The sequence below is a fragment of the Lagopus leucura genome, unplaced genomic scaffold (genome assembly GCF_019238085.1).
Source record: "Lagopus leucura isolate 7727_CA_CO unplaced genomic scaffold, USGS_WTPT01 Super-Scaffold_100038, whole genome shotgun sequence".
Taxonomy (NCBI): domain Eukaryota; kingdom Metazoa; phylum Chordata; class Aves; order Galliformes; family Phasianidae; genus Lagopus; species Lagopus leucura.
Window position 1 is genome coordinate 1,627,929 of NW_024962287.1, and position 21,191 is coordinate 1,649,119.

Consider the following 21,191-nt stretch of genomic DNA (forward strand, 5'->3'; position numbering starts at 1 on the left):
CTTTTCCAACCTTGGTGATTCCATGATTCTATGATTTCAAGTAGTCTTTTAACCTAAGGACTTTTACATCCATAGGGCAGTCTTTACAAGAAAGAAATGTAACTGCGTGCCTCTTCATGATTGGGAATAAATGGAGATATTCCCATTGGTAAATATTGCCATTCTTCATTTTTCCTTGAACCTGAATCCTTTTTCCTCCATCTGCCAGTTAGTCTAGATTTTACTAAAAACGTCTTAGCATACCATAGAATGGTTTGGGTTGGAAGGGACCTTTAAGATCATCTAGTTCCAACCCCTTGCTATAGGCAGGTACACCTTCCTGTAGCCCAGGTTGCTCACAGCCCCATCCAGCCTTTCTTACGTCCTTTATGGGATTTATTTTTATGAAGTATGCTTTTGTCTTCCATTTTATGGTGTTTGAAGAGATTTCTTTCCGACTTGGCTATCAGTTCAGCCAGAGGACGAAGCCTTGTTATCTCTGCATTCAGTGCTCTGATGGCTGCCTGCCTCTTCATGGAAATCCTTGCTTTGCCCAACTCTTTCTCCCAGTGCACTTTATCTCCTGGTAGATAGATGTCTTATTTTCGTAGAATCACAGAATCACAGAACAGCCTGGGTTGCAAAGGCCCACAGCACTCATCCAGTCCCAACCCCCTGCTGTGTGCAGGTCACCAACCAGCAGCCCAGGCTGCCCAGAGCCACATCCAGCCTGGCCTGACAAACCGTGAAGCCTGATTCCAATTTGCAGTCATGTGGAAAGGGAAAGTGTTTCTTTAGTGCTCTGGTGAAACTAATGCAAGTCAATGATTATTTTTCTGTGTGACAGCATAAGGATGCATGATTGAAGCAACCATGACTTTACAGCGAGGGGAGAAAGGAGCCTGTTTATATTAGATGTTCTCTCCATCAACAGAGAACAGTTCTTTCCTGCTTGCAGTGTTGGAAGCTCAGTAACAATAATCCTGAATGGTGGTTTGTCAGGGATTTGAAACCAAAGGCCAGGAAGCTGTGGGTATAATGTAACCTTTGCTGGTCTGCACAGTGTAGGCATACTGGAGAAAAGAAAAGGAATAGAAATAACTGGTAATAAATCTGAGTTTATACACTGAATATCAGAGAATTAATTCTTTTTTCAATCCTAAAGAAAGGTAAATTCTGTTTGTTTTCTCTAAAGGAATGGTGAATGCATTTATTGCTAAAGGAGTGTGCACATTATTATTTTAAAATATTTTGTAGCAAAAAGACATTGAGAGATGTAACTTTGATGGAAATAATAATTATAGTTGAGATTCACAGCTTGGAATAACTGTACTGATAGCACTGTAGGGAAAAAAAAATAGTTGTGAAAATTTGAATGCAAATATATTAAGTTCTATTGCACTCTATTACCCAGTATTCATTTACTTAGATGTGGGGAAGTTTGCTGCCACTGATTTACAGTGGAATAACACCATCTACCTCAGTATCTGGGATATCCCAGCAGTCCTAGGGCATCAGAAACAAGTGGAAGACCTCTGTGTTCATCTTTAGAAATACAAAAGCAGGTTTTTTCAGATTTTGAAACGCATTTGGCCATGAGAATTGTTTTATTTCAAGATGATGAATGGATCTTTCACATGTGCAGTGGTCACCTTTCACAAAACCTGCTTCATTGCACTCCTGCTAGTTATGCAGAAGCCTATGCCATTGTTCCCCCTTGGATGTTATTACCCGAGCTGGTTTTTTTTCACCCCTATCACAATAAAAAACCTAGAACAGAGGTTTCAGAGTTAGTTTTCTTGCCTGCTGTTATCACTGGCAGTAACAGAGAACATCAGCAGTGGCCATCTCCAGCACATCACCAAGTCTCGAAGCAGTGAAGCCTACTGTAGCTGCTGACAGATTTATCCATATTAAAATAGAATTCAGTGAGTATGAATATTTTCCTGCATTTAGAGACTTTCTAGTTTTAATGCTGTTCATATAATTTCGCTTGGTTTGGTCAGCATTGCCTGCTGTAAGGGATAGAGTTTCTGTTGTTTCATGGAGAAGAATTATAGGTACACATTGTTGGTTCAAAATGTTAATTTTGAAATTAGAATTGAAATAAGAAGAAAGCATACCTGAAACACTGATATGCATTTATCGTCCATAAGTTCTTTCCCTCTCTAACAGAAAATGCAAGATATTTGAGACATTGAGTTTAAACTATAAAGCAGAGATTAAAAAAATAATTTGGCCTTGCTTTAAAGCTCATCGTTGTCAAGATAGCAGTATTAATTTCACCATTTACTTGGAAACATATTTTCTTTATTTAATCTACTTAATATGGTCTCTAATAGATTCAAATCTTCACTTTCAGTAGAAGAGCCTAGGCTGTTGGGCTTTACTAATAAGTTATCATTCTTCTAACAATTGTGCCTGTTTATATTTTAAACAAAACTGGTTCAGTGTTAACAGATGTGGGGCTCAGCTAGGAATATGCTGTGAATATATGGAGAGTGCAGGGATTCAGCTTTCCTCCATCCCAGTTTGTGGCTGGCACCGAACTGCACGAGTTACTTATAGCCAAGGAGCTCAAAATACAGGCAGAATTCACTGTGAAAATTGAATCATTCCACACTTAAGAAAAGATTTCTCCTCCATTCTCCTATGAGAAACAATTTGGTCTCTTAGAGGTTGGTAAGGATCAGTGACCTGGCTAGGTGGCCTCAAGTTGCACCAGGGGAGATTCAGGTTGGACATCAGGAAATTCTCTGAGGGAGAAGTCCCAGAAATGGGCTGCACAGGGAGGTGGTGGAGTCACCGACCATGGAGGTATTCCAGAAACCTGCAGATGTTGTACTGAGGGACATGGTTTAGTGGGAAATATTGGTGGTAGGTGGACAGTTAGACTGGATGGTCTTGGAGGTCTGTTCCAACCTCCAGACTCTACGATTCTGTGATGGAAGATGAGCAGGGTGTGCTCAGCATTTGATGGGAGCATTGAATTGAATTGAGTATCTGCAATGCAAAACACAGAGCTTCAGCCCAGTGAGACCTTGATAAACTTGAGAGTCAGATGAACAGAAACAATGGTGTGTGCACATCTGTGGCAGAATGACCTCATGTGTCATTGCTGTCTGCTCTGAGGTGGTTGCAGGATACAGCCAGAAGATACAGCCAAAGAGGAGGGGAATCAACTCTTTGAAAGGGTTGATAACAGCAGGACAAGGGGAAATGGTTTGGAGTTGAGGGAGGGCAGATTGAGATTGGATGTCAGGGGGAAGTTGTGTGCTGTGAGAGTGGTGAGGTGCTGGAACAGCTGCCCAGAGAGGCTGTGATGCCCCGTCCATCCCTGGAGGTGTTCAAGGCCAGGTTGGATGGGGCCCTGGGCAGCCTGGGCTGCTGTGAAATGGGGAGGTTGGTGGCCCTGCATGGCACAGGGGGGTTGGAGCTTCGTGATCCTTGAGGTCCCTTCCCTGGCAATTCTGTGATTCTGTGATTCTGTAAGATGATCAATCCAATCTAGCCTCTTCTTGTGTTGTTTGTATGCCTCGCTTTGAATAGAATTGTTATATCCTGTAACTTAAAAATATCTGGTAAGATTCAGTTTTATCACATCAGTCTTTTTTTAGAGCCTTTCTCTTTCACCTCCAGGGATCTGTAGAAAGGTGAACCCATTGTTAAGCTCCTCCAGTGCGTTGTCTGACTATTCCATTACATGTTTAGTTTCATAAAGGCCATGTATTTTTCTTGTCTCTGTTTTTGTTTTGGTTTTTCTTTTTGTTTTTTGTTTTTTAATGCTTAGAAGGTTCTTGTTTAAAACATGGAGAGCATCAGCCCAAAGAACGAAGTGAAGAGTGCTCTACTCTTGCAATTTGCACTACATTTAAGTGTGTGCATTGTAAAAGACAAAACCAAAAGGCTTTCCTCCACCCAAACCCTTTAATTTTTATATAATATAAAGAAGTATGTGAGTTATTGGTGGAATGAAGAGAAATCATGATCAAAATTATACTACATGTTTAATTTAAACATATGGGAATAACAACAAAATACCATTTCACCATCCTTCTAATCTTTCACAATTTCTGATAGCAACAGTACAGTTAAAATATCCAACTTTATTTCACAATTTTAGTCTGAAGGTAGCTGAGGAAAGAGCTGTGATCATTAGATCATTTTCTACTGTGATCATTAGACTAATTTTATATCAACAGCTTGTCACCCTGAATGTCATGCAGCCATGGTGTGCCTGACCCATAGATATGGTCTTGGTGCTTTCAGAGGGCAGGAGCCCTCGTACAACCTGCTTGTTACTGGAGATCTTTTGGGGATGCATCTCTGGATGTTCATCCTGGGTTACAGGGTCTCCACATGCAGCCCCCAGCTGTAGGGCTCCTGGAGCAGTGCAAGCCAAAACCATGACACTGCCTCAGAAGGCCAGGCAAGGCAGCTGAGCTAGAGTCAGATGTCAAAAAGTAAATTTATTTTGGCATATGTAAAAATGGCAATATGTACTTGAAAGCAAGTTCTCCATGTATTCTGGTACATACAGATCATGAGTAAGAAAATCTATTTACATCTCATGGCCACTGGGTGATTCACATGTACCAAAATTCACCGTGTGTCAATGAAACGCTCCAGTGAAGCCTCAAAATGGGTCTCAAAGGTTCATCTGCTCGAGCTCACACACAATCACCTGCTGATGCATTGAATGCTTTTCTGTAAAATATCCTTAGATATAACAACAGAAATGATTGTCTTTTCATCTGCAGGTGAAATTTTCATGTGTTAGACAGCTTGGGGTGATTTAGTCATGTTGTGGAGCCCTGGTGATCCGAAATCATTAGCCAGGACGGTGAGCCAGTGGTCTCTGTAATGCTCAGCTGCCAAACTCAGTTGTATTTGAGAAACTTCATGGATATATTTAGATGAAGATACACAGTTTTAATCTTATGCTTAATTGCCTTCAGAGAAGTATTGGGACATTCTGCTTAGAATACATTGACAGCACTGGACCTAAACTCAGAATTTCTATTGGTATTTTCAGAGTTGGATGCTCTTGATATAGAAAAGATGGGAAAAAAAAATAAGGCATTTAAGTGCATATTTAGTAAAAAAACAGCCTTCCTGACTCAAAAATAAAAATGGAAATAAAATAAAATCAGCCTGGTGAAGTGTAATCTAATTTTCCTCTAGAATAAAACCAAAATCTTGAAGCACTATTCTTGATGCTCAGCAGTTTGAAGGCATGCAAGCATTCCAGTTTTGACTCCATTGTGCAGTTGAACTGGAAGGATTATATCACAACACAGCGTGCTTGTTTTCCATCTTTTTGTCCATCAAGACGTTTTTGTAGAGGTATCAATGATTGTTGACTTTGGAGGAAGGGGAAGAAAAAATAATTAGGAGTAAAAGCAGACAGTGCCATTGAAGGAACTGTGCTTCTGTCATAGGAGAATGAATGCTCCTTTCAACAAATCTGTAATTTGCAGAAGTTGCAAAAAGAAAATAGCCTTAAGGTGACTGTTAACGTACTTCAGTTCATCCTGCCAAGAAAGTTAACTTCATAAAGTCATTAAACCGGTGATTACATTTTAAAATATTATTCCCCAGCCATTTCTTCTTAGACTTTAAAATACAGTTACTGTATATACTACTTTCTTTGTAATGTGAAAAATTGTAAAATACACTTATTTTTCATAAACTCCTAATTATTAACAGAGCTATTTGCGCTCCTATAGTGAAAGTCATTTCAACACTTCCGTTATTTAAACTTCACTTTTAGGGGTTCATAATTTGGCTGTAATAAAAAATAAATTCAGACTCCGAGGGCTCAAATAATCTTTGCTGGCATTAGGGGCTGATTTTCTTCAAGAAGCTGAGTGATTTGGATTGCTGACTGTTCTTCAAGATAATCCGGAATAAAATGCTTTCCAGTGCTGACTGAATAGCTGTAATCATTAACAAATTTGGGGAGAGCCATGGAGTGCGGTGGAGGTGATGCTGCTCTTTTGTCCCTGCCTGGTGCTGAGCAGGGCTGAGGCTTGAAGAAGGGATACTGCTGGGACTTCTTGCAATGTCTCTTCCATTGCATTTCCACAAGGGTGACTGTAGGAGCAGATGGGGAAGGTTATGGCTGGCCTTGTAGCACACGCACTGTGGGGTCCTTGGCAGCAGACTCGCTGCAGTGGAAGGCAGAAGACCAATGGATTTAGAGGTTGTGTGGCTGAAGGCTGCTTCTCTGCCATGATGGATGCTCAAGTGCTCAAAGATGGATCACTTTTTTGGTACGGCTTCCTGAAATCCCCCTCATCGCGTAGCACGGCCGCTGTGATGGCTGAACAAGGCCCTCAGCTCCGGAAATTGAGGAGTCAGGGCTTGCTGCGTATTGGCAGCAACGCAGGGACAGTGAAATCAGACAGTTCGTTACAGCACTAATTATAGCAAAGCGCTCGTGTTGTGGTTTGAATGACTCAGTTCTGTGTGTGCTACAGCTATAAATACATCTTCTCCCCGATCTGGACTGTGTGGTACGTAATTTTTTTTTAATGGCCTGGATACATATTTACCTGAGCGTATCCTGGTTTCCCAGGTAAATATGTGTACCAATGCAGAACTCATTATGGTCTGTTTGGATAAATAATCCATATTTTATAACGGTACAGGAAGTAATTATTTTCCTATTTTGCTTTCTTTAAGCCAAAGAAATTAAATGCTGTGGGTTCATTACTTAAAATAAAATAGATGCGAAAATCGAGGTAATATGAGAATAAAGTTTTCATTGTTTTGGTAGAAACTGAGAATGTTATTCCAGATTTTGATCTCGTGTTTAGCCCAGAATAACTCCATTAAAATAAACAGCGTTATTCAGGATTTACTTAGATGCAAATGGGACGTGAATTTGGTCTCCTGTCCTTAATCCCCCTTACTTCACTGGGAATTCCCGTAAGTAGCTCGCACACGATCTTTGCTGTAAATGGCATTGTCAAGTATTTATCATTTGGAAAAAGAAGTTATTTCAGCTACGTGGGGGACATGAACCGATCTGAATTTTGTAATAAGAAAATGGATGTTTAACAGTTATGGTCCTACACGCAGTAGAGAAACGGAGCCACCTATTTCAGCCATTGTTTGATACGACGTGGGAAGGAGCTGCGTTGTTGTGGCCATGCTACGGTCAGGGTTTGTAGCACTTTGAGGCTTGGTGGGACCAAGCTTAGCCTTGGCCTAAATCCATGAGCTGCAATAGATTTACACCAGAGATGAATATTGGCTCGTTCTTGTTAACTTTACTTTTTATCCAACTCTTTCTATTTCATCTTAGAAATATAAGCAGCCTGTGCGCCCTCAAACTAATCAGAATAAGAAACAGTTTGGCTTATGCCAAAAAAATAGAACTATCATTTTCCACATTCTTACATTTTTCAAGTGAGTTTCAAGTAAGATTATATTACCGTGACTTCTGAATTCCTGAAATCTCTCTGGTCTTTGTAACTGCAAGGGCCAGCAGTGTTTCAAGAGGAAAATCTGAAACTCTTCATGCAGTATGTTTTGTGTTGTGCGGACTAGATACACTTCACATCTTGCCTGCGTGCCATTAGTGTGGAAAAAAATTAATGCAGTACAGTATTATGATTTATGGACTGAATTTTTTGCCCACTGAGCCCTTTCCAAAAAAAAAAACAAACAAAAAACCCAAAAAGTTTTTCCCCCTCTCCTCCTTTGGATATTAGAAACAGCTACTGTTTTTGTTGATCTTTTTAACTTCTGAATAGACCTATTTCAAGTCATAGCAGCATGGGAGCTCAGATTAATAATATACTTATTCAGGCAGTGATACTGACTGAAACCATTGCTAGCGTGAGTAAGAAGGATAGGATTTCTTTAAATTATTTTCAGGTGCATTCATGCATTTCTGAAAGAAGAGTATAAGGGTATTGTAAAATAAATGAAATTTTTGTTTACTGATCATGTTACAGGTGTGTGTGTGTTTTAATGTCAGGAATGTAAGATGTCTCATTTTGATAGCTTTTGTTCTGGGCTCACCGTCAGTCCGTCTATCAATTAGCAAACAAGAACAGGAGCCACTAAACAACTACATCTAGCCTTCTGGACACTGCTTTTAGATCTGGAGGAAATATATTCCATGGTGTGAGGCATCCTTACTATCCCACCTCCTCTTCAGCATCATCTCCAGGCAGTCTCAAAGACAAGCAAAGAGGAGAATCCCATGGGCTGCTCTGATGGCTTTGGGCCTCCTTAGCGCAGTAGTTTGATGAGCATCAGCTGCTGTGCTCTTGTGCTGACGTGATGTGAGCCTGCCCGATGGCCTCTAGCTCACCAGCCCTGTGCTGACTGAAGGCAGGTCCAAGGCTGATGCCCTTAGTCCTTTCCAAAGAGATTTTTTGCCCTTTCTAGCACTATTTCAGGGGCTTGGGGCCTTCACACGCATGGCCTTTGTGATAGAGATTTGCTCCTTTCTCCTTTGGCTGCATCTCACTTGTTTTTGTGGCATTTAGGACTCAATCTCATCTTTAACTCTTTCCTATCTGAATGGCAGGACCTGCAATACAGTCAACTTTTACTATCAAATCATTTTCTTTATCTCAAATAAAATTGGAGTATACCTAAAACGTCTTCTATGGCTTCCACTAATGCTAAGTTGAGTGAGACTGAGTTTCCTTCAAAAAATGCTTCCATGAGCTGTTTGAAATTTGTATATGTTATTCTAAAAAATTGTGAGAGGAATATACTACTCTTCCACAGTCCCAGATAAAGTACTATGGCAAGAATTTGGCATTTTTACATTGCCTGAGAGAATTCTGTGTTCGTTCTCCGGGCAAATGTGGTTTGAAGGAGAAAAAGAAAAAGCAACGCAGCGCTTTTCAAAAGCGATGATTTTAAATAGAAACAAAAAAGCTTTTTGCTCGAGATTCATCACAGGTTTTTCAGTCTTTTCATAAAATTGTTGCTCCCTTTTTGCCTAACGAGTGGAGTGAGTGACACTTTTGAGAGTCTCAGCTTGTGCTTAGGTGCGTAGCTGGTATTTAGCTATATACTACCATGCAAAATATTATCCAAAATATATGAAAAACCTGGTATATTTTTAACACAGACGCAGCCATCCTAATGAATTTGTTTATTTTAGTTGCAGCAAGCAGCTGAGGTTTCTCAGCTGAGAGGAGCTCGAGTCATCTCTGCTGAAGACCTCCTGTTCCTAATGCGCAAAGACAAGGTATGGCAATGAGACAGAATGGTCTCGTTCTGCACAGCAAGCTCCTCATCATGTTTAAAGTGTTTGCTCCTCCATACATGTGAATAGCTGTGCTAGAAGGTGCAGCTGTACTACAGCTGTATTACATGTAGTACAATAATTACATAACTTTTTAATACTCATTTTCTCCAGTGATTTCAATTATGAATAGATTTTTTTTCACTAGCATTTAGAGTGAGTACTAAACATTACAGCTCAGAGCAATTTCTTAATTGTCTGTAGTATAAAGGATCCTTACCTGCTCTTGTGAAGTGTCCCTGCCTATAGCAGGGGGTTGGAACTACATGATCTTAAAGGTCCCTTCCAACCTAAACCATTCTGTGATTCTTATCCTTTATATTCCTTTGATTTCTTATTTCCTTCTATTTATGGAGAACAGAGAGGCATGTCTGATATTTAAGTGTTATCATTTTTTTAATGTTTCTTCTTCTTTTTAATATTCTTCCTGTATTTTGATCTCACTAAAACTTCCAGACTGAGATATGATGTGTTTTTTTGTGTGATCTTATTAGACCTAGTCAATAATTTAACAAAATCAGTTTTCCATAAGAATATTAAAGTCATTTTATCCCTTCAAATTTCAAAATTATTCAAAAATCCTTATTATTTATTTTTCTCTAACCAATTCCTTACTCTTTTGCCTCCCTTTCTCTGTTTTTCTTCTCTTGTTTGATGGGTGAAACCAAATGACTAAAAACATATTGAAAGAAATAAAACCTGAAAGGTTGGAAACCAAATGCAGTTACTTTATCTGATATCTGATATGCCCAGCGATGGTATAATGAAAACAGTGGTTAATATGAACATCAAAGTTCATGGAGGTACGCATGCCTAGGTGAGAATTTCCAAACAAAGCATAGATTTTGGAGCCCTAATACAGCCTGAATTTCTCCTTCCTGAAAGGGAAACCCATCGCTGTCTCACAGTGGGCAAACAAAATACCAGCTTGCTCACCTAAATACCTCAACATGCTTGCTATATGTGGATTTTCTTCAGAATTAGGAACTAAGAACATTGTAAAAAATATATTTGTTATCGTAATGTCCCTGTTCATTGCAGGGGAGTTGGACTAGATGACCTTTAGAAGTCCCTTCCAACTCTGAGGATTCTGTGATGCTATGGTTTGTGTACATGTGATGCCATACAGTTCGTGTATTTGTGTGTTATAATTTTAGCCTAAATGAAAAATAATTCTATGCAATACTAACACCAATGTATGTTTTTCTCTTAGAAGAAGCTTAGAAGGCTGCTTAAGTACATGTTTTTTCGAGACTACAAATCTAAAATTGTGAAAGGCATAGAAGAAGATGACCTCATTGAAGGTAGAAAAGCTTTCCTTAATTTGGGAGGTGTTTGATATTTTATAAATGCCCAGAACAGCTCACTGCAAAGTATTAATGTCTTCTCTAATATTTATACAAGCAAAAATTACAGATTCAGATGTAGTAACTTGGTTTTAAATTGCTGCTTTTCCATTTGCATTACTTCGATGTTAAGATTTTCCATCTACCATCCAAATGATAAGTAACAGTGCTGAATGTTGTAACTCTGTTGAAGCTAAGAAACTGGTGCTGATTAAAGGGCTAATTGATTTCAGCATGTGTAATTTAAATATGTCAGCTACCATGTACAAGGGAGATTGTCAGCTGAATGGACATTTGTTAGCTAATTACCAAAAGGTTTTGACATGTTTTACAAAAAGTACCATAATCTGAAGTCATTTAATACTGATATATGACCTGGCCTTCTTTCGGTGCCGTTTAGCATTTTGTACTTTGAATCTCTCGTTTCAAGAATGGGAAACACTTTGACATTTTTTTCCCCTCGCCATGAATTCTTTGTGTTTAGTTCCTCTGAGCATCCACACTGATATTAGGTAAACGTTGTTCATCGTGCATGCTAAGCACTGCCATGGGCTGCCCAGGGAGGTGGTGGAGTCCCCATCCCTGGCTGTGTTTCAAACCGTGTGGATGTGGTGCTCAGGGCCATGATTTAGCGGAGGGCTGGTAGAGTTGGGCTGGGATGGTTGGGCTGCGGTTGGACTCCATCATCTTTAAGGGCTTTTCAACCTGAGCTATTCTATCATTCTATGCTTTAACTTGGTCAATGTGTGGATAAGGTTTGGTCAACTCATTTGACTTTTAATTTGCTGTGGCACTATATTTTCACAAAGCATAAAAGTATATTGCAAGCAATCGGAAGTATAGCTTCCTACCTGACAGCTTGGTATTTTTGTAATCCTTATGTTCATACCACTAGTTAAATCAATTTTCCTAAATCATTTAGATGCTCAAGAAATACTTCCCAAACACACTTCATTTTGGTGTTGGAGATTCCATTTTCTGGCAAGCTTTGGTGACTGAAGCCATTGATTTTGTTTTGTGAAACTTGCTTATTTGTAGCTGTTATTCTGCCTAGCACAACGACCACCTTGCCCAGGGTTCACTAGGCTTTTTGTTGAGCAGAGGTCCATCATCTGTGGAGCTGCATCTTAGTGCTTGTGTTAGGATTCGCTTTAGATTGTAGGTAATTTAAGTGTTCTGATGTTCTGTATACTTATGAGAAAAGGTGTTACTCCCAAATGGTCTGCCATATGAGTGAGCTTTCATACAGCTGTTCCCTGTGGCTTTTTCAATACAATACCTGGTAGACTAGATTTTTCAAGATTGCTAAAAAGATAAGGTTTTACTAGGAAACATTAAAGGGGACGTTCTACTATAGTGCTTCTGCAACACAGCAGGGCATCACCTTGGTCAGGTTGCTCAATGTGTATGAGGGCAGGAAACAACCCACATAGTGCATCTGAGTCTAAAAAATGCCCCTTCTAGGGACATCATTTGATGTTTAGAGTAGCCAAATAATTTACATTCTCTGTTTGTTCCTTATCTTTGTGTAGACAAGTTCAGCAGCAACAACACCAACAAACGGCAGAAGCTTGCTCAGGACTTTCTCAACTCCATTGACCAGACAGGAGAGCTCTTGGCCATGTTTGAAGATGATGAGATTGATGATGTCAAACAAGAGCGGATGGAGGTAATTGTTCTGTTTTACTGATACCCATCTCCTGCAGAGAAAACTCTGAAATATTTCATACATCATGCTGTTCTGCTGCCTTGTTCGAGTTGCATTTTGTATCGTTGTCACATGCTTTTTCCTTTTGCCCAGATGGTCTAAAGGAATCCTATTTCCATATTTTTCCTATTCCTTCAAATGTTTGCTGATATCTAAGCACACATGCTGAGAGGGAGGATTATGAAAGTGTAGTTATGGATCTTTCTGTCTGCCATATATTTGTATTTCCTTCCTGTAGAAAGCAGATTCTATTTAAAAACATTTCACAGACTTTTTTTTTTTCTATTTTTTTTTCCTATTTTTCATTCTTTCTCTCATTGGAAAATTATGCTTAGATAGCAATTGAGGATTCTTTTCATATAACATAGCTTTCATAAAAAATGAAAAATATTCTGTGCATACACACTTCCATATATGCTCTTCTCACTTTTTTATCTACATATATCTGAAAAATTAGGCCTACATTATTGCAGAACCTACAGAATGCAGAACCTTATCACTCTTAGCAAGCTAACCTGGGATCAGGAATTCTAGCAGCATTAGCATGGGAGTTTCTGAAACAGTGGTTTTGATGCTAATTTTGCTTGGTTTCACTGAGTCCTAGCAATATGACCCCAAGCCCTGTGTCAGAGCAAGTGCCACATGGGTCTTATGATAGAATCATAGAATCCATATTGTTGGAAGGGACCTTTAAAGAACATCCAGTCCAACTGCCCTGCAATGCACAGGGACACCACAGCTACATCAGGTTGCCCAGGGCCTGATCCAACCTGGCCTCCATGGCTGGGACATCAACCACATCTCTGGGCAACCTGTGCCAGTGCCTCACCACCCTCACTGTAAAAGACTTCTTCCTTATATCCAACCTAAATCTACTCTCTTTAAGCTTGAAAGCACTTGTCCTTGTTCTGGCACAACAGACCCTGCTAAAGACTCTTTGCCCTTCTCGATCCCTGTGTTTTCTCTATTAATTGAGCATTTTCTTGAATGTCACTGAACTATTTTAAAGATCCACAGGTTGTATCAGGGCCAGGGCGAATTTTCTGGCTCTGAAGGCACATGGCATTGACTGGCTTGCATCCCCATAGCTAACTTTTCTTTCTACCCAAAACAGGCTAGTTCTTCCATCAGAAGAGGGGTGGCCAGCAGGGACAGGGAGGTGATTGTCCCCCTCTATTCTGCTCTTGTGAGGCCCCATCTGCAGCACTGCATCCAGGTCTTGGGGCCCCAGTGCAAGAAAGACAGAGAGCTGTTGGAGAGGGTCCAGAGGAACCACAAAGATAATCAGGGGGCTGCAGCACCTCCACTACAAAGACAGGCTGAGGGAGCTGGGCTTGTTCAGCATGGAGAAGAGAAGCTGCGGGGTGACCTCAGTGCAGCCTGCAGTACCTAAAGGGAGCCTGCAGACAGGAGGGGAGTCAGCTCTTGGAAAGGGGAGATGGCAGCAGGACAAGGGGAAATGGTTTGGAGTTGAGGGAGGGCAGATGGAGGTTGGATGTCAGGGGGAAGTTGTGTGCTGTGAGAGTGGTGAGGTGCTGGAACAGCTGCCCAGAGAGGCTGTGATGCCCCGTCCATCCCTGGAGGTGTTCAAGGCCAGGTTGGATGGGGCCCTGGGCAGCCTGGGCTGCTGTGAAATGGGGAGGTTGGTGGCCCTGCATGGCACAGGGGGGTTGGAGCTTCGTGATCCTTGAGGTCTCTTCCAACCCAGGCCATTCTTTGATTCTGTTGACAGCTGATATATAGAATGCTCCGCAGCTCCTTTTCTTGGCCATTTCCTGCTCATGCCTCATGTGGGCAACTCGTTGTCAAGGGCAATGTTCTACATGGTTTCTGCTCACAATTGCACACAATTTCCATATTTTTTTAGTCAGAGGTGTAGGATTCGTGGCAGTTGGAAAGCTGCTATTTTTAGAGTGCTTTTTTATGTCCTTTCATTACCAGAGCTGGGTACTTCGGTTTGATTTTGTTTCCTATGATGAGGTGGCTGATGCATTCAGTAATATTTGTCTATTTAATATTTGCCTATTTCACCTTAAGTTTTCGTGGAAAATTCTATGGAAGAAATAACCTGATTTTCATCCTCCTCTTTCTGGGACTTGCCCAGTCATGTTTCCCCCTCCTTCTTTCCACTGCAGTTACTAAAAATCAAATCAAGAATCCATTCTCCCTACAAATGGGGTTGGGAACAAGACCCATTTGTCCACAGCTGAGAAACAGTGCTGTAGAGCATTTGTTCCCAACCACTATTTGTGTTTTAGAAACTGATGTTTCTTTTCTTTACTTTTGTACAAATGTATTTATGTAAAATGATGTTTTGCATAAATGCAAGCATATCCTTTGAGCTCACATGCACATAAATAGGTAACAGCCTTGCTTGGAATTAGTGTTATGGGATTGACTTTCTGCTCTTCTTTAGGTTCTCTTCCGTTACTCTAGTACAACCTTTATTTTTTTTAAAGCCTAAAAAGCTAGACAAGTGAAGTAGTGTGAAATTCCTTGTTCCAGACAAGGTCATATCTAATTTTCTATTTGTCTGCAGTCAAATACTTCTCTTTCAGCTGATCACACATCTTGGTTTTCATCACTGGACTATTCACGAATTGTAGGATACATATATTGAAAGTAATTTGCTTTATTGCTTTACTTTATTACATTTCATGAATAATGTGTTTCCATGTTAAAAAAAAATTCAAGATCTACTTATTTTGGAATAGAAACATAAATTATATACGGGTCTGAAGTCAGTACTGTGGATTTTCTTTCTTATTCATTTTTCAATGACAAAACACTAAACATTGGTTGAGGTATGCTACTCCAGAAGTTAAGCTTTGGTTTTCTTTTAGGCTTTGTTGTCACTTTCAGGTGGATAGAAATAAATCAATCACAGTGAGAAATGTGATCCAGTCCTAAAGGAGGAGTACTTCACTCAGAGGGTGGGTAGTTGCTGGAGCAGACTGCCCAGAGGGGTGTGCATTCCCTGTCCTGGAGGTGTTCAAGGCCAGGCTGGATGGGGCCCTGGGCAACCTGATCTAGTGCTTCACCTAGAGTTTGGCAACCCTGCCAGCAGAAGGGAACTTGATGATCTTTGAAGACTCTTCCAATCTAAGCCGTTCTATGGAAGTTGCTTGTTCTCCTGTGTTGTCAGTGGATGGGTTGATGTAGCGCATCACATTTTCTTTGTGCAGTCAATTATATTCAATGCTAAGTTTATATTCCATGCTAAGTTTGGGAGGAAATCCAGTAGACACTTAAAAAATTCTAACGGGGTTCTTTAAGGAATTAGTATGCTTGACCCTAAAGGGAATGGTCCTTTTAGGTATCGATTACCTCAGACATGAGTGGTTGCCTTGGTTTGGACAACTGCAAATGATTTCAGTTTCATGTTGCCTTGGGCCAACATCATGCCAGCTTGTCCTAAGCATATGATAAACATGCATTTCTGATGTCATTATGGGCTAAACAGGAAATTATTGTTTAGCAGTATGGTTTCAGTTATGAGACAAAAAGCAAATATTATTTATATTTATTTTTTAAAACACGTTTTATGGAATTAGATCTAAAACTTCATGAGAGCACTTCCTGTTCTGTGAGGTCTGTTCTCTTTGTACCACAGAGGAGTAAGCAAAGCCCCAAGCTACTTTCAAACAGTAAAAAAGGTGGAAAAAGGCCTACAGTTTTGTCTGAACAACATCCCCTAGTGCTGTCACGTTACAAGGAAATGGCATTCCTTTAGGACTGGATGTAGATCTTACTGATACATCCTGCAGCTTCAGTTTGAAGCAGAGATCATTTCTGAGAGTAATAAAAGCAATATGCAAAAGACAGTCAACTTGTCTTAAAAGTGAAGGGCAGGAATTAAAAACAAAATCCACATTACTTTTCGATAATGCATGATTATGTTGTCAATGCATTTTGATCAGATCATGAGAGCAGTAATAGCAACGAATAGCAGCAAATCATCCAACTGTATTGACAAAAGCAAACCAAAACAGAAGTAATAATAGCAGCGCTGTCTCACTCCAAAACTGTAAGTACTTTGCCCTCTCAAAATAGCAGTCAAACAGATGTGATGTGCTGCTCCTCCCAGTAAGAACAGGTATAGATGAAATGAAATAGTCTGGTTCATAGACCTAGTTGAACTGTGCACGTGGAGATCATAGAAGCTTTCTTTCTGGCAAGTGTCAGTGCCCAGAATGGCAGTTTTTATTGTACTGGTTAGTCTCAAACTGCTTCACTCTGGAATAGAGCAGTGGGAAGGTGTATGTTCAGTATGATCTCTGCATTTTGGAATAGGCTGCCCAGGGAGGTGGTGGAGTCCCCATCCCTGGCTGTGTTTCAAACCGTTTGGATGTGGTGCTCAGGGCCATGATTTAGCGGAGGGCTGGTAGAGTTGGGCTGGGATGGTTGGGCTGCGGTTGGACTCCATGGTCTTTAAGGGCTTTTCCAACCTGAGCTATTCTATCATTCTGTGATTTTTCCTTACTTTGCAGTTTGGGTCGAGGTGCAGGTTTGGCTGTTTGTGCCCTTGTGTTGCTGCTCTGAACCTCTCAGAGGACCTGTCCCTATAAAACTTGCTGCATGTTTGGCAGCATTTTGTGGCCAGGAACACCAGCGCTGCTAAATTAATGTATGAGAGCCTTTATCGAATTTACAGTGTCCTGTTATTAAAATCAAGCAGAGGTCTTTTAAAATTTCAGTCAACTGAACAGCAAAGTGGACTTCTTTCTCAGCCTCTAGAAGTCCATTTTTTATCATTTGTTTTATGGTGCCAATACCTCCCCTACCAGGAAAAAACAAATTCCCTTCTGAAATCTGAACTGGCGTCCAAAGGACTGCTTGGAGCATCACACTGTGAATACTCTATTTCAGTTCTGTTCCCCTGGGATTGAAAGAAACACCATTCATCTGTCCCTCTGAGTGCTAGTATTGGGATGTATTTCCAACACTCAGATGTTATATAGCAGTAATTCAGTTGCAGTAGCTACAGTAATGTTTTCACAGTACATTGCAAATTTGAATAAACAGTGGAGAAACACCAGAAACACTTTAGGTATTTAAAAATTACATCTACACGCTACTGTTGTAAGTTCATTGTGGATGTGATTTTTCCAATCCTGCTCTGTAATCATATGTCTGTTAATGAGAAATCTGTACCAAGCACACAGAAATGGAGTATGCTATGTGCATTGCACAACACATGGCAATGAAGATTAGGTGTGTTTGGAATGTATCCTTTGTGAAGTTAAATGGCTCCATTTGGATTTTGTCTGCGTTAGATATGATTAGTTTGTGCCTTTAGAAGACACTTAAATACATCTAAGTGCACTTTGAGATGTAAGAAATAATACTCTGTCCACTGAAAGTCTGAAAGTCCACTCTGTTTCAATCATAGTTATTTCTATGATGCAGACTTTGTGGACTTGGCACTTATATATTTATTGGCACAGGCTGCCCAGTGAAGTGATGGAGTTTTGGTCCCTGGAGGTGTTCCAGAACTGTGGAGATGTGGCACTGAGAATGTGGACAGTGGGTATGGTGGGGGTGGGTTGTGTTGGGCTCAGGGAGCTCTATTCCAGCCTTAATGATTATATGATTCTCACCTTAATTTATGTATTGAATTAAGGAAAATCAATTACTTGTTTGTATCTTTCAGAGCCCCAGACATTAGCTACGATTCAAAATCTCCCCAACACCAGTAACAACAAAACTGACAATTGGAGAAGTGTCAAACATGTTATTACAAAACTGAGAACGAGGAGGTTCCGAGTTTACAATCAGTATCTATTCCTGTTTCTTAGCAGGGAAGGTGTATTCTCTCCGCATTTATGAGCACAATTAAGTATTTAATTCAGTTAAAGAATAGTTTGTAGCTCCACAGCATGGAAAGTTGTGTAAAACCCTGAAAGCTGTGGAAATTGACTCCACGTCCAGTTAGCTCGTGCAGCAGAGAATTAGCTGAAATGAGGAAGGCAAATAATGGCAAAACTTCCATGCAGCACTAAGCTGTGGGCATCAAGTTGGCCAACCAGAAGTTATAGAGGGCTCAACTGAATCCCTTCTTACTGACAGTGGGCAATACTGGCGGTAGGTGGACAGTTGGACTTTTTGAACTGTAAGGATTCTATAGTTCTGTGATTCTCTTTAAATCTACAGCAGTAAATTAGACAGTGACCAAGAAGATCTGTTCACACTGGAATATGAAAAACTGACTCCGTCATTACATGGAATATATGAAAAATGTTCTGTGTGCTCACACTTTGACCCGGGCACTGTGCTAAGGGAATCCTGGGTACGGTTTGGAAGTTAGCCTGGGACAGGAGATCCTGCCATTGTGTGGTTGTGATGTGCCATGATGGAAGGTCCAGGCAGGATGCAGGATGCTCCACTGCTACCTTGGAGCTGGGACGAGGACCTGGCATTTTTCAGTTGAGACAACTTAAACTTGGTGGCACAATTCAACGGGGAAAAAAACAACCACAAGGATGAGCTCTTATGCTCAGCAAGGATCCAAAAGATGGTGTTGAATGACTCAAATTCATTGTACTAATTTGGGAAAGATGTACAAAGAAAATAAGCAGGAAGTGATTTAGAAAGAGCTTTGAGGCCTTCTAATAGCACAACACTCATTTCACTGACAAAAATTATGCCAGTGTAAGTGCTGTGTGCGGTCATTACTCTTTAGGGAGTATCTGTTCATGCAGAGTGTATCAATAACAAACTGGAATTTGATTTAAAGCCCATATGGAAAGATTAGTGCTGTTGTACCGACAACACATATTTAATAGAAACTGCATGTCGGAAGACAAACTAATAAGTTTTATGTTGCTAAGCATGAGGTCACTGTTTCTCGTAGCACGTTTTTCTTGATACATCATTTTCTGATGATAAACTTGTTCTTCTGCTTCTTCATAAAGGATTATTTTCACAGATTTCACATTATTTTTGACAGAAACTGCATTTTAAGATAGAATCTGACGTTTGGTTAAGGGAACAACTTTTATCTTGCAGTATTGTGTCTGAATCTAATCTTACTAATTTTTAGAATCACTGTTTATAAGCACTCAACCTCCTTCGATTTTAACAGCTGCAGTCTGTGAAAGAATATTCCTTGGGGTAAGATTTAGCTGCTGATGAAAACGTTCCAATTTCTTTTGGCTGTTTGCGTATCAGCTAATTGCCTCATCTTCCACTGCAATCACTGAAGGACTCATAGTGCAGTCTACAGAGGTGTTCTACTGAACAGATACTTGTATATTCATCACAGTGGGCTCCATAGCTCTTGTGGCTCTCCTGGATATACTCATCTTGCAGGGATCTTCTGAGTTGTCAGTGACTGTTCTGCTATTGTCCTGGCCAGATTTTGGCTGTGGAAGATGAAAAAGAAGTATTAGAAGAGAAAGCTTGCATTTTGGGGATGGGAAAAGGCATGGCTCTGGGCAGCCTGGTCTGGTAGTTGGCAACCCTGCGCATGGCAGGGGGGTTGAAACCAGATAATCTTTGAGGTCCTTTTCAACCCAGGCCATTCTATGATTCTATGAAGTATATATGCTTACAAAGTAGAATAATAGAATCGTTAAGGCTGGAAAAGATTGCTAAGATCATCTAGTCCAACCACCGACCCATCACCACCATACTGACCTCATGTCCCAATGCTATCTTTAAAAACAGATCTGTCATCAGTTTATTTCCTCCTGGTTTGCATACAGAATCGCAGCTTGCACCTGTTGCATCATTTACACCATCAACCTGTGTCACAGCCTTACATTTTAAGACTAAAAGTTTTTTTTAAAAAAGGGGTAGAAAATGTGTCCTTGTTCTTTACCCAACAGTGTCTCAAATGGACTAATGGATTCCATTGGCACGACACAAATGGACAAATCAATACCTTTAAAAGGCTTATGTTGTAAGAAGTGTTCTTGTATGGGCTAGACAGTTGCAGCCTTAATTGTAAACCAGCTGTACACCTGTGTGTCCAAGCCAAATAAAAGGAGTTGCTTTGGATTTGAGAAGTGACTTGGAAGGGTACTCAGACAGGAGGAGGGAAGTTCATGCTGTGGGACAGTAGATTCCGAGACAGTGCTGGAAGAGGCCCGGATTTCCTTCTCCCTTAAGCAGCCGTGCTACAAGTTGAACTCAATTTCACTGCACTGCACTTGTCTCAAAGTTTAACTGTCTGAGGTGTTCAGGCTTGCTGTTGTGCTCAGAAGTGAGAGAGGAGCAATCCAGGGGAGGTTCCTTTCTTAGTTAAGAGAGAGAAATGCTTTTGGTTTGTCTGCTGTTGTTCAAAACCATTGAAGTCATATTTGCAGGAGTCTCACTGGGTGTCAGGAAGAGTTCTTCTGTTGCTTTTTTCGAGTAGCTCTTTCTGGAGAGAGAAGTTCTGAGCATGCAGCCTGATCTTGATGATAGGAAGAAAAGAGTGCTGTAAAGTAGACATCTACTAGACAGTAAGGTCAACACCAGCTCCCTATAGACCTCCTGCTTCTTTTGGTGTAGATAGATGCTAAGATTTAAAGGAGTGTATGTGAAACATCAATCAAGAAAAAAAGCACATCAGTTCTCTGAGCAATGTTTTTTAATATGGCAAAAGAGACTTCCCCAAAGTTAGGAATCCAAATAGAGGGGGGATTAATTTATCTGTATCAATCCAGTGTTTCCAGGCGAGTGCAAAGCTAGTTAAACGAGCAGCGTCTCAAATGTAAATTAGCTGTCTGGGCATCAAAGTGTTGGTGACCATTATCCAGTGTAAAAATAAGCCTGCTGGTTTTAATGGTTTCTGTGATTACACACTGCTCAGGAATGTTTGGAATACTGGGAAAATGCAATTTGTCTTTGGAAACGGTTGGATTGGTTAGAAGTAAACAGAATGTAAACAGGA

The 21,191-nt window shown here is 40.4% G+C and overlaps 1 protein-coding gene across 1 annotated transcript in view; it reads left to right on the forward strand.

Moving 5' to 3' along the window:
* SUPT3H (SPT3 homolog, SAGA and STAGA complex component) overlaps nt 1-21,191 on the forward strand; it is a 136,707-nt gene that overhangs the window by 37,162 nt on the left and 78,354 nt on the right. Inside the window, exons 2-4 of the mRNA XM_042883511.1 lie at nt 9,116-9,202; nt 10,473-10,563; nt 12,138-12,274. Of these exons, the coding sequence (XP_042739445.1) occupies nt 9,188-9,202; nt 10,473-10,563; nt 12,138-12,274 (243 nt within the window). The 5' untranslated portion in view covers nt 9,116-9,187. The remainder of the gene's footprint in view (nt 1-9,115; nt 9,203-10,472; nt 10,564-12,137; nt 12,275-21,191) is intronic.